The following is a 13801-nucleotide window of genomic DNA, read 5'->3' on the forward strand; positions in this document are numbered from 1 at the left end:
AACACCAAAGAGAGGAGGTGCCTACCTGATGACCCCTGTGAAGAGCTAGTGGGCTCAATGAGTAACTGTAATTGTTACGGACAGCTGGTTGCTGATCAGATCATAAACAGCCACAACAACCATAGTGTTGAGGTTTAGGATTCAACAGGAATTTTGGTGACTGCAGATAGGAAGAGGGTGTGGTGGGCCCTATGTGAAGCTCTAATGTATTGGCATAGGATATTTTACATCTTATCTTGTGTAAAATTATAATATCATTCATTCATTGCCTGTAACTGCTTATCCAGTTCAGAGTCGCGGTGGGTCCTGAGCCTACCCGGAATCATTGGGCACAAGGCAGGAACACACTCTGGAGGGGGCAGCATGTCACAGACAAACATACGTTCACTCACACACACACCCACGAACATATTTTGAGTCACCAATCCACTTACTAACGTGTTTTTGGACAGCAGGAGAAAGCCAGAGCACCTAGAGGAAACCCACCTGGACACGGGGAGAACAAACCAAACTCCTTACAGACAGTCACCTGGAGCGGGACTTGAACCCACATCCTCCAGGTCCCTGAAGCTATATGACACAGCCATATGGACATATGTTTATTATTATTATTATTAATCGCAAGGGGATATGGATGACATTTAAGTTCTGAGGTAACGTTACTGGCTAGCTATCACTAACCTAGCATGCTAACTGAAAGAGCAACTAAGGTTTAACTATGATTATAAATCACAATTAATAATCAAAGTATTAATTAAATACAGGGTGGGCCATTTATATGGATACACCTTAATAAAATGGGAATGGTTGGTGATATTAACTTTCTGTTTGTGGCACATTAGTATATGGGAGGGGGGAAACTTTTCAAGATGGGTGGTGACCATGGTGGCCATTTTGAAGTCGGCCATTTTGGATCCCCATTCCCATTTTATTAAGGTGTATCCATATAAATGGCCCACCCTGTACATTGAATACATTGTATTCAAAGTCCAATGTTTTAAAATATGTTATTTTCGTACTTACAATATTTGTGAGAGTCTGTGTATCGATCCAGGTGCATGCACAGTCACACCCAGCAATTCTATATGTCGCTTCTAAATTTTATTTACCCCTAATGATAAATGATGCTAAATAACACTACCTAACATTAACTTCAGTAACCAAAAATAGACCTGTTTACTCTTATTTTTCACATGAAAATACCAATTGTAAAAAAGTTGAGAGGACCAAAAAGTGTCCAGACAGTAAAACAAAAGGTAAGAAACTCTTATCTTTGCAAGGACATCTTGTCCTAACAAACATAGAAAAATGCCACCCCACACACAAAAACAGTGTTCATTAATTACACTAAAAACATAATCTAATCTGTAAATGCAACCAAATATTTTTTTAACCAAATATCAATTCAACTTCTGTTTGAAATAATAGTAATGAAATAATAATAATAATAATAATAATAATAATAATAATAATAATAATAATAATAAATACATTGTGGCAATGTAGCTAACTTCCTCATGGTGCTAGCTCATTCCTACGGTGTCAAAAAATGGTCAAAAAGATTTTGTAAAACAATACTCACAAATTTAACGGACTTTGTAACTGCATTTGAGCAACTACATACACGTAAAACTAAAATCCATAAATGTATTGGAATGCACAAATTTAAAACAACAACAACAACAATAATAATTTAAATTCACAAATATGAAAAAAAGATTTGCATTTGTAAATCAAATGTCGTGAATGTGTGAATCAGTACCTCTCAAATGGCTTAAAATGTGCAAGAGCAAACCTTTTTAAGGTTCCAAATGTTTTTGAATGTGGTGGAAAAATCCACACATTCGCCTTCTCTGCGTGTGTGAATCTCTTTTTGCAGTTGCGGATTTAAGACCCTATTTTGTTTGCCAATTGATGGACCAATAGGAAAGCTTTAGCTGGACCAATCAGATCATGAGGTTTATTTAACCAATCGGAACACTAATTTGTTGCTGTCAGCCATAGCGCTTTTCCAACAAATGAACTCTGGTTCTTGAATCAGTTTCGTTCCTGATTCTTGGAACCTTGGTTCTTTCCAGTGAACCTATTTTGTTCAATAAACTGCTGCTGGAAATTTACATTCCACCTTAAGAATCCAGCCACATATATCTGGGGCTTCCTTTTGTCAGTGGGATATACTGTTATTCCTATTCATTAGGCTCTATGAGTCTGTGTGTATTGTCTGAGTGTGACTGACAGTTAAATGTCAGTGTTTCGGAAAGTTCTGCTATAGATTTCCTACAAGAAGACGATGTCCTGTTTGAACAAGCGTTATATGAAAACCATACCCCACATTAAAAAACTAATCACATGGTACAAGAGAGAACCCTTTGGCAATTTATTTGGTGCAACTTTGCAGATTGAGCAAGAATTGTTTGTTTTATGGCAGTGTAAAAACATAAAAGCATTTTAAATAATGTTGTGCTCACCCGATCAAAAAATACATTGAAGTCTATGGGGCCTGGGACCCTCCCTTTTAAAAATTCATCCTTAAAAAAATTCCACTTAAAAAATGCCCATTTAAATGAGACTTCCACCTTAAATAAATGACCACTTCAAATAACTCTTAAAACCTTAAAATGACAGTCCATTTTATATATATATATATATATATATATATATATATATATATATTGTTACGACCCAGTCTAGGGTTGAGCCGTAACAGAATGAGGGATGGGTAAGCAAAAGGACACAAACGGAAACACAGAATGTATAATGAATAGAATATATATATCGTAGATGGGATATTTACAATGAAACCAAACACCAGTGAACTTCAGGGTGGCCTGTAGCCGACAAAAACAACAAACAAACACCCCTCCTAACTGACCCACAAACAGCTCTAACTTACCTAAGTGTAAACAAAAGGAAACAAAAGACAACACCTTACCTTCCTCCCTGTCTATCCACAAAAACACACACAAAACCCACTCCCAAAACAAACGGCAGCCAACCCTACTCTGGTGGAATATATACACAGTGTTACAATAATTTACAAAAGATAGCTCTAGCATCAGTTAATCAAAAAGGGCAAAAACAAACTCGTAGTCGAAATAGAAATGGATCAAAGTCAAAACCAGGCAAACAGAATTCAAAATACACAATACAAATCACAGCACAGAACAAAGCTCTCTAACAGTGTACACAGAGACGTATTTATGATTCCCGCCGGGATGACGTAGACGGAAATGGTGACAGACAACACATGGACTGGATAGTGGACCGGACTCAGGACGATGAACAAACACACGAACTGGAACATGGAATGAACTCTAGACGGGTGAACAAACATGGACTGGAACAGATTGCAGAACCTATACATTTTCAGAGATAGTGAGAGAAAGAGAGAGAACACACACACACACATATACAGCACAGCGTAACAATATATACATCCTTTTCAGACAGACATGATAGAGGCTATGCATTTGATCTCTCCTGTTTCCTCTTTATTTACACATTACGACCATGCTAAACATTAATAGTTAGAGGAGGGAGTGAATATTTTTAATCAGACAAAACTCCATTTGTTTTAGCTGAGTGAGTTTGGAGCAGCACATTCAGCTGGAGGTGGGACAGTGGGCTCCTGTTGTGCGGCACATAGACACAGCCAAAATCTCATTCTCAAACAAACTATTCAATGAAATCCAATTAATCTGCTATTGTCATTTTTTTCCAAGAATGAATGTTTTATAAAATGAATAAAAACATAAAAAAATATGAAAGCTGGAACTATCCACTTTCAATTGGAGTAGTATAATGTGAATATTAATTAATTACAAACATACATTGCATGCATTGTGTTATGGACATGACATATTGGGCAATAGTAGGTTCTGAAAAGCAATAATGGACTTGCAAGGTCACAAAACCCCGAAGTGTCAAATATTGAATGAGGTGTCAAATTCAATCTTAGGACCCTCTTGTGGACGATAAAAAGTATTGCATGATATTGTCATTTTCCTCAGTTGAGAAGCCCCGTTAGGTTTTATTTTATTTTCATGTGGTAATTGATAAGTAATGACAATAGCAGATAAATTGGATTTTATTGAATAATTTGTTTGAGAATGACATATCATGTCACCTGAACTATCATTGTTTTAGTTTATAAACACATAGTTGTAACGTGTAAATAAGGAATGAACAGGAGATCAAATGCTTGTGTCAAGCCTATGTCATGTCTGTCTGAAAATAATTTTTAAATTGAGGGTATGGATTATAAAATTGAGGGAACAAATTAAATCTGTAAATAATATTTTTCCACAATAAGACTTTAGGGGCTCCAACTCAATATTATTATATATATTATTATATAATATTGGGTTGGGTGAGTTGTTCATTTTTGAGTAAGTAGACACAAACTTACTTAGGAATCTGTTGGGAAACACAGCCCAAATTAGCTGATTCAGATTTGTGTTAAATGTGTTGGTGTCCAAAGCTCTGCAGTTCTGTGTGTAGCCTTGTGACACAGGAATCTGTCTGACCTGACCTAAATCTGACAATGTTTCCCAACTTATAAGCATGAAAACCTGGCTTTGGTTCAGTTTCCACAAAAGAGTCATGTCACTGTTTAAAGATTGTATGTATAGATACATTCTTTCCTTAAAATATGCTCTCCTTTCTTACTTTCATCACTCTTCTTACTTTCATCACTCTTCTTTACACTTATTACATTTTCAATAAGCAGCTCTCCTTACTACACATCAGTGTATCATAACAATTTTGAAGCTGTTATTTTTAGGTAAAACTATACATAGTATTGCTTTAAATAAGACAAGACGTTTTAAACATTGGTGTCATTGTGTTATTTTAAATACAGAAAACAATATTTTATCCATAACCGGGCATACAAATATTTCAGCTCACTATCTTTTAAAATAACACAATGTGGTGTGCCCTAATAAACACACTGATTTGTCTAGGTAAACTGATTATTTTATCTGGAACCTCAGTTGAATTATTTTTGATGTGGAAAAAATAGGAAATATTAACTGTTAAACATATATATATATATATGTTTAACAGTTAATATTTCATATATATATATATATATATATATATATATATATATATATACTGCTGTCAAATGCTGCTGTATCTGTAGCAGTAAGGTGAAGAAAAATCACCCATCACTTTCAACGAGAGTTCACATGATTTTTCAAGTTCTGCATGGTCTCAGAAATTTATTACATGAAACGGTTACCAATATGATACCTAAGACATTGTGTGCATATATGTAAAATGTATTGTTTTAAGATCAAATGTTGTTTGTAAATAAGGTACAGATAAATTTAGTGTGATTTACATGGTCACTAACATACCGTCAGATGACGTAACTGCAATATGCAAAAGAAAAGTATATTTAAGGCTGGTGAGGGTAAATATATGTTCAATAACTGGTCAGAAGATGTTTTTTTTTTTCCAGTAGCTGTAAAAATGTGGAAAAGTGTCAATTGCTGGAGGGCGCTTTGAACTGAACTGTAGGAGCAATTGCAAATAAACAACTTTGTCGCTCGGGAGTTTCAAACGGCAAATGGAAACGTTTTCGCCAATAGCGGCCGTGGGATCTGTGATTGACAGCCAGCTTCACCACTCGTTGATATGTTTCGGTTTAAAATTTTGTCGCTTGACTATTTGATCCAATCAGATACTGGAGGTGAGTCGGAGAGCGTTCCTGGCTGCTGATTGGCTTCGGAAGACGCAAATGATCTGTGAGCTCGGGGCTATAGAATAAGAGCCGCGACTAGTTTTTAATGTTTTATTAGGGGTCCAAGCACTGCAAGTGCTGGAGCCCTATTGTTTTTGTTCGGTTTTTTCTTCTTTTTTTTTCTTTTTCTCCGATGAAAAGCGATGGGCAGCGCACAACGTAAGTCATACACCGTGCCGCCCCTGGACTTGTATTATGTTTTTTAATTGTACACAGTTCAAAATGAGCTTTACTTTGCAGATATTTTTTTTCTTCTGATACTGTTTTCAGTCACAATTTCTCTGATATGTTCTTAGGTGTGACTTTTTTTTAAGTGACTTTTTTTTTAACATATCAGAGAAATATATATATATATATATCCTGCTCTGATTGGACATAAAACAATACATTTGATGTTCAGTTAAGTTGAATAAAATTTCATGTGTTTAACAAAAATTGTCAGTCAGAAAGAAGGTTTGTCTGATTCCTAAAGTGTGTTTAACATTATCTGCTGGTTCACTATGTTCCGGAAGTTACCGTGTCTATGTCTAAGCATGAGCTGAACTTTAATGGATGTATGAGCGGATTGTTAATGTGACGTAACAGAAATCTTGCCATAATCATGCAGTGTTTCTGATGATCAGCTGTTAATGATCTGTGCTACCCTTAATCGACTATTAACCTTATCAGTTCTGTTTCAGGCTGAAGCTGGAGCTTCACTCACTTCAGTGTCACTGGGTTTATTTCCCTGATACATCCATTTAATTTTTCTGAAACACTGCAGTAACATTTTCTGTAATTAGAATATGCAGTAATTTGCTCAGCTGTAAAGGCAGTGTTTTGATGAATGTGGCAAATAAAGCAGTTTTTTTGTGTTGTCTATATAAAGGGCTCAGTGAGCTTTGGAATAATTTCTTTACTGAGAAAATAAACGTTTTTGTTGGTTTTGCTTTTTTCTTCTTTGAATGTTGTATTTGAGCTGTGTTTTTGTGATTGGTTTTTATAATAAACCTGTAATAACGGAGAAGACCATGTGTTTGTGAAGAGTCAGTTCTGATCTGTTCCTGAACACCGTGGCCTGGAGAGAGCGCTCGATGGCCTGAAGATCTTGGACACGGCTGTTCAATCCTGAGGATTAGGGCTGAATAATTAATCATTATAATTATACACAGGAAAAGATGTAAAATATCCTATGCCAATCCAATAGTTTCACATAGGGCCCACCACACTCTCTTCCTATCTGCAGCCACAAAATTTCTGCTGTTTGAATCCTACATCTCAACACTAAGTTTGTTGTGGCCATTTAAGATCTGATCAGCAACAAGCTATCCTTAACAATTACGGTTAGTCATTGAGCCCAGCCCATGAGTACCCAAACCACCCACTTTATCACTAGCTTTTCACAGGGGTCATCAGGTAAGCATATCCCCTCATCAGTGTTTTGTTGAATTAAGCCCACGACAACTCCAGAAGGCTCAACATTGAAGTATGGCTCCCAGACGCACCCCCACTCCAATCCGCTTTACAGTCCTACCTTACCCTTTAACATGAACAACCATAATCCACACTGGCCTCACTGGTGACTAAGGCTGTATCTAGCCCCACTGGCACTGTTAATGCATGCTCAGTGCCACCAGTTCCATGTGAACTTTATACATGCTACATCACCAACAATCACAATAATACCTCTATAGTGCATTTCCCCAAGTAATTTGTGCTGAATGGCCAAACGTTTGCTGTCCACCTGAGAGGAAACATGAACATCTCTTAAATGACTGCGTTTAAATTATAATTTTTTTAAACAATAGTTTTTATTAGACTGAATAAAACAGTCACATTAAAATAAATACCACCTTAAAAAGTTTACCATTATATTTTGCCAGTCACATTAAAACATTTAAATGACCATTTTTCCAAGGTGGATTTTTTAAAATGTTGATTTATTTTTAAATTTCAGTCAGAATAATGATCATTTTAAGGTTTTAAGGATTATATGAAATGGTCATTTTTTTTAGGTGAAAGTCTAAATAAAATGGGCATTTTTAATGTGGATTATTTTTATTAAGGTGGCAGTCAAAATATATTGGCTTTTTAAGCTTGTGGTATTTTAAAGGTAGTATTAGATAGATTGTTCTATAAACGTAACACCATGGGATCGTATTTGAAATACATAAGTTGGATCGCAAGCAACTCAAGTTGGTATAGTTTTGTGGTTCTAGGTTGAATAATATAGGAGCAGCAGCATTTTACATTTTGAGCGCAGAACATAAGAAGAAGAAAAGAAAAAACAGAATAATAATAAGATTTCGAAGAACAGTAACTTTGGCTTTGACAAGCCAAATTAATAATAATATATAAGATGAATAAAAACTGTTTTTCAAGTAATATAATAATAATAATAATATATAAGAAGATGAGGAATAATAATAATAATATTAAAATATAATCAGAAGAGTAATGACAACATAGTGCTTTTCAAGAACTATAATAAAATATAAGATTAGGAATAACAATATATTGCTTCTCAAGCACTATAAATGGATTTGCATTTTCTGAAGGAAATACATTATGCTTGAAAAGAGCTGGAAGTGTGTGAGAAAGACTGTGTATTTGTGGGTGTTGGGGGTATAAAACTGGTCAGACCCGGAGTCCCGCACATTGACGGGCCTGTGACGTCATCGACTTGCTCGCTGTTCGACCTTGTGAGATTCGGAGCTGAATTCGGATTTAAATCGGAGAGATGGAGGCCGACGCGGCGGTTCTGTTCCTGAGAGCGAAGGTGAATTGTTAAGGATGTAGATTTTTACACCACGGTATTTATTGTGTATTGTCTTTGTTTGGGGACTTTTATTTCCCCACCCCCTGTTTCCTGTGTTGTGTGTAGCTGAGGCCTGCTCCAAGGCCGAGACCAAACTGAACAGAATTTCACTTTTCTGCCGAAATCTCTCTGAAATAAACTCGGTTTTACAGGAATAATTTCCCGAGCCGCAGCCGAGAATATGGACAGGAGTAGGGCGGTTTCTCCGCTGGAGTCGGGTGAGTTCAGGTTGTTTCAGAGATAAATCGACGGTGTTTAATAAACCCGGTTTAAATCCCGTGTTTGTGTTGCTTGTGTAGAGCTGTATTTTCTCATCTCTCGGTTCCTGAGCACCGGACCCTGCCGGACCGCGGCACAGGTGGGTTGTGTCTGTGTAGGTTTCATTAAATTGTTTATTGTGTGTTTGGTGCTGGACTGTGTGTGATTAAGGTGTGTGTGTGTGGTTTTTTTTTTTCGAGTGAGTGTGTGTGATTAATGTGTAGGCAGGTGTGTTATTAATGTGTGTGTGTGTGTGTGATTTAGATAGGTGTGTGATTAAGGTGTAGGGGTGTGTGTAAGAGATTAAGGTGTAGGTGTGTGTGTGTGTGTGTGTGAGAGAGAGAGACAGTGATTAAGGTGTAGGTGTGTATGTGTGATTAAGGTGTAGGTGTGTGTGTGTATGTGTGATTAAGGTGTAGGTGTGTGTGTGTGTGTGTGTGTGTGTGTGTGTGTGATTAAGGTGTAGGTGTGTGTGTGTGATTAAGGTGTAGGTGTGTGTGTGTGTGATTAAGGTGTAGGTGTGTGTGTGTGTGTGTGATTAAGGTGTAGGTGTGTGTGTGTGATTAAGGTGTAGGTGTGTGTGTGTGTGATTAAGGTGTGTGTGTGTGTGATTAAGGTGTAGGTGTGTGTGTGTATATATGTGTGATTAAGGTGTAGGTGTGTGTGTGTGTGATTAAGGTGTGTGTGTGTGATTAAGGTGTAGGTGTGTGTGTGTGTAATTAAGGTGTAGGTGTGTGTGTATATATGTGTGATTAAGGTGTAGGGGTGTGTGTGTGTGTGATTAAGGTGTAGGGGTGTGTATATGTGTGATTAAAGTGTAGGTGTGTGTGAGATTAAGGTGTATGTGTGATTAAGCTGTAGGGGGTGTGTGTATATGTGTGATTAAGGTGTAGGTGTGTGTGTGTGTAATTAAGGTGTAGGTCTGTGTGTATATATGTGTGATTAAGGTGTAGGGGTGTGTGTGTGTGTGTGATTAAGGTGTAGGGGTGTGTGTGTGTGTGATTAAGGTGTAGGGGTGTGTGTGTGTGTGATTAAGGTGTAGGGGTGTGTATATGTGTGATTAAGGTGTAGGGGTGTGTATATGTGTGATTAAGTGTAGGTGTGTGTGAGATTAAGGTGTATGTGTGATTAAGCTGTAGGGGTGTGTGTATATGTGTGATTAAGGTGTAGGTGTGTGTGTGTGATTAAGGTGTAGGTATGTGTGATTAAGGTGTAGGTGTGTGTGATTAAGGTGTAGGTGTGTGTGATTAAGGTGTAGGTGTGTGTGATTAAGGTGTAGGGGTGTGTGTGTGTGATTAAGGTGTGTGTGTGATTAAGGTGTAGGGGTGTGTGTGATTAAGGTGTAGGTGTGTGTGTGTGTGTGATTAAGGTGTAGGTGTGTGTATATGTGTGATTAAGGTGTGTGTGATTAAGGTGTAGTGTGTGTGTGTGATTAAGGTGTAGGTGTGTGTGATTAAGGTGTAGGTGTGTGTGTGTGTGATTAAGGTGTAGGGGTGTGTGTGTGTGTGATTAAGGTGTAGGTGTGTGTGTGTAATTAAGGTGTAGGTGTGTGTGTATATATGTGTGATTAAGGTGTAGGGGTGTGTATATGTGTGATTAAGGTGTGTGTGTGATTAAGGTGTAGGGGTGTGTGTGTGTGATTAAGGTGTGTGTTGATTAAGGTGTAGGGGTGTGTGTGTGTGTGATTAAGGTGTAGGTGTGTGTGTGTAATTAAGGTGTAGGTGTGTGTGTATATATGTGTGATTAAGGTGTAGGGGTGTGTATATGTGTGATTAAGGTGTGTGTGTGATTAAGGTGTAGGTGTGTGTGATTAAGGTGTAGGTGTGTGTGATTAAGGTGTAGGTGTGTGTGTGTGATTAAGGTGTGTGTGTGATTAAGGTGTAGGGGTGTGTGTGTGATTAAGGTGTGTGTGATTAAGGTGTAGGGGTGTGTGTGTGTGATTAAGGTGTAGGTATGTGTGATTAAGGTGTAGGTGTGTGCTGATTAAGGTGTGTGTGATTAAGGTGTAGGGGTGTGTGTGTGTGATTAAGGTGTAGGTATGTGTGATTAAGGTGTAGGTGTGTGTGATTAAGGTGTAGGTGTGTGTGATTAAGGTGTAGGTGTGTGTGATTAAGGTGTAGGGGTGTGTGTGTGTGATTAAGGTGTGTGTGTGTGATTAAGGTGTAGGGGTGTGTGTGTGTGTGATTAAGGTGTAGGTGTGTGTGTGTAATTAAGGTGTAGGTGTGTGTGTATATATGTGTGATTAAGGTGTAGGGGTGTGTATATGTGTGATTAAGGTGTGTGTGTGATTAAGGTGTAGGTGTGTGTGTGTGTGTGATTAATGTGTAGGTGTGTGTTGATTAAGGTGTAGGTGTGTGTGATTAAGGTGTAGGGGTGTGTGTGTGTGATTAAGGTGTAGGGGTGTGTGTGTGTGATTAAGGTGTAGGGGTGTGTGTGTGTGTGTGATTAAGGTGTAGGTGTGTGTGTGTAATTAAGGTGTAGGTGTGTGTGTATATATGTGTCATTAAGGTGTAGGGGTGTGTATATGTGTGATTAAGGTGTAGGTGTGTGTGTGTGTGTGATTAAGGTGTAGGTGTGTGTGATTAAGGTGTAGGGGTGTGTGTGTGTGATTAAGGTGTGTGTGTGTGATTAAGGTGTAGGGGTGTGTGTGTGTGTGATTAAGATGTAGGTGTGTGTGTGTAATTAAGGTGTAGGTGTGTGTGTATATATGTGTGATTAAGGTGTAGGGGTGTGTATATGTGTGATTAAGGTGTGTGTGTGATTAAGGTGTAGGTGTGTGTGTGTGTGTGATTAAGGTGTAGGTGTGTGTGTGTGTGTGTGATTAAGGTGTAGGGGTGTGTGTGTGTGTGATTAAGGTGTGTGTGTGAGATTAAGGTGTATGTGTGATTAAGGTGTAGGGGTGTGTATATGTGTGATAAGGTGTAGGTGTGTGTGAGATTAAGGTGTATGTGTGATTAAGTTCGTAGGGGTGTGTGTATATGTGTGATTAAGGTGTAGGTGTGTGTTTTTGTGTGATTAAGGTGTAGGTGTGTGTGTGTGTGATTAAGGTGTAGGGGTGTGTGTGTGTGTGATTAAGGTGTGTGTGTGTGATTAAGGTGTGCTGTGTGTGTGTGTGTGATTAAGGTGTAGGTGTGTGTGTGTGTGTGTGATTAAGGTGTAGGGGTGTGTGTGTGTGTGTGATTAAGGTGTAGGTGTGTGTGATTAAGGTGTAGGTGTGTGTGTGTGTGATTAAGGTGTAGGTGTGTGTGTGTGTGATTAAGGTGTAGGTGTGTGTGTGTGTGATTAAGGTGTAGGTGTGTGTGTGTGTGATTAAGGTGTAGGTGTGTGTGAGATTAAGGTGTATGTGTGATTAAGGTGTAGGTGTGTGTGATTAAGGTGTATGTGTGATTAAGGTGTGGGGGTGTGTAGTGTATATGTGTGATAGGTAGGTGTGTGTGTGTGTGTGATTAAGGTGTAGGGGTGTGTGTGTGTGTGATTAAGGTGTAGGGTGGTGGTGTGTGTGTGTGATTAAGGTGTAGGGTGTGTGTGTGTGTGTGTGTGTGATTAAGGTGTAGGGGTGTGTGTGTGTGTTGTGATTAAGGTGTAGGGGTGTGTGTGTGTGTGATAAGGTGTAGGTGTGGGTGTGTGTGTGATTAAGGTGTAGGGGTGTGTGTGTGTGTGATTAAGGTGTAGGGGTGTGTGTGTGTGTATTAAGGAGTAGGTTGTGTGTGTGTGTGTGATTAAGGTGTAGGGGTGTGTGTGTGTGTGTGTGTGTGATTAAGGTGTAGGGTGTGTGTGTGTGTGTGTGATTAAGGTGTAGGTGTGTGTGTGTGATTAAGGTGTAGGTATGTGTGTGATTAAGGTGTAGGGGGTGTGTGTTGTGTGATTAAGGTGTAGGGTGTGTGTGTGTGTGATTAAGGTGTAGGGGTGTGGGTGTGTGTGTGATTAAGGTGTAGGGGTGTGTGTGTGATTAAGGTGTAGGGGTGTGTGTGTGATTAAGGCTGTAGGGGTGTGTGTGTGATTAAGGTGTAGGTGTGTGTGTGTGATTAAGGTGTAGGTGTGTGTGTGTGATTAAGGTGTAGGGTGTGTGTGTGTGTGATTAAGGTGTAGGGGTGTGTGTGTGATTAAGGTGTAGGGTGTGTGTGTGTGTGATTAAGGTGTAGGTGTGTGTGAGATTAAGGTGTATGTGTGATTAAGGTGTAGGTGTGTGTGATAAGTGTGGGGGTGTGTGTAAGTGTGATTAAGGTGTAGGTGTGTGTGTGTGTGATTAAGGTGTAGGGGTGTGTGTGTGATTAAGGTGTAGGGGTGTGTGTGTGATTAAGGTGTAGGGGTTGTGTGTGTGTGATTAAGGTGTAGGTGTGTGTGTGTGTGTGTGTGTGTGATTAAGGTGTAGGGGTGTGTGTGTGTGTGTGATTAAGGTGTAGGGGTGTGTGTGTGTGATTAAGGTGTAGGGTGTGTGTGTGTGATTAAGGTGTAGGTGTGGTGTGTGTGTGATTAAGGTGTAGGGTGTGTGTGTGTGTGATTAAGGTGTAGGTGTGTGTGTGTGATTAAGGTGTAGGGGTGTGTGGTGTGTGTGTGTGTGATTAGGTGTAGGGGTGTGTGTGTGTGTGATTAAGGTGTAGGGGTGTGTGTGTGTGATTAAGGTGTAGGGAGTGTGGTGTGTGTGTGTGATTAAGGTGTAGGGGTGTGTGTGTGTGTGATTAGGTGTAGGGGTGTGGGTGTGTGTGTGATTAAGGTGTAGGGGTGTGTGTGTGATTAAGGTGTAGGGGTGTGTGTGTGATTAAGGTGTAGGGTGTGTGTGAGATTAAGGTGTAGGGTGGTGTGTGTGATTAAGGTGTAGGTGTGTGTGTGTGATTAAGGTGTAGGGTGCTGTGTGTGTGTGATTAAGGTGTAGGGTGGGTGTGTGTGATAAGGTGTAGGGGTGTGTGTGTGTGTGTGATTAAGGTGTAGGGTGTGTGTGTGTGTGATTAAGGGTGTAGGTGTGGGTGTGTGTGTGATTAAGGTGTAGGGGTGTGTGA

At 39.0% G+C, this 13801-nt stretch overlaps 1 protein-coding gene across 1 annotated transcript in view; it reads left to right on the top strand.

Moving 5' to 3' along the window:
* Positions 1-8400: 8400 nt before the first annotated feature.
* LOC136678165 (bromodomain and WD repeat-containing protein 3-like) overlaps positions 8401-13801 on the top strand; it is a 61151-nt gene continuing 55750 nt past the window's right edge. The window contains exons 1-3 of the mRNA XM_066656089.1: positions 8401-8507; positions 8699-8764; positions 8846-8904. Of these exons, the coding sequence (XP_066512186.1) occupies positions 8728-8764; positions 8846-8904 (96 nt within the window). The 5' untranslated portion in view covers positions 8401-8507; positions 8699-8727. The remainder of the gene's footprint in view (positions 8508-8698; positions 8765-8845; positions 8905-13801) is intronic.

Source organism: Hoplias malabaricus, chromosome Y (genome assembly GCF_029633855.1).
Source record: "Hoplias malabaricus isolate fHopMal1 chromosome Y, fHopMal1.hap1, whole genome shotgun sequence".
NCBI lineage: Eukaryota > Metazoa > Chordata > Actinopteri > Characiformes > Erythrinidae > Hoplias > Hoplias malabaricus.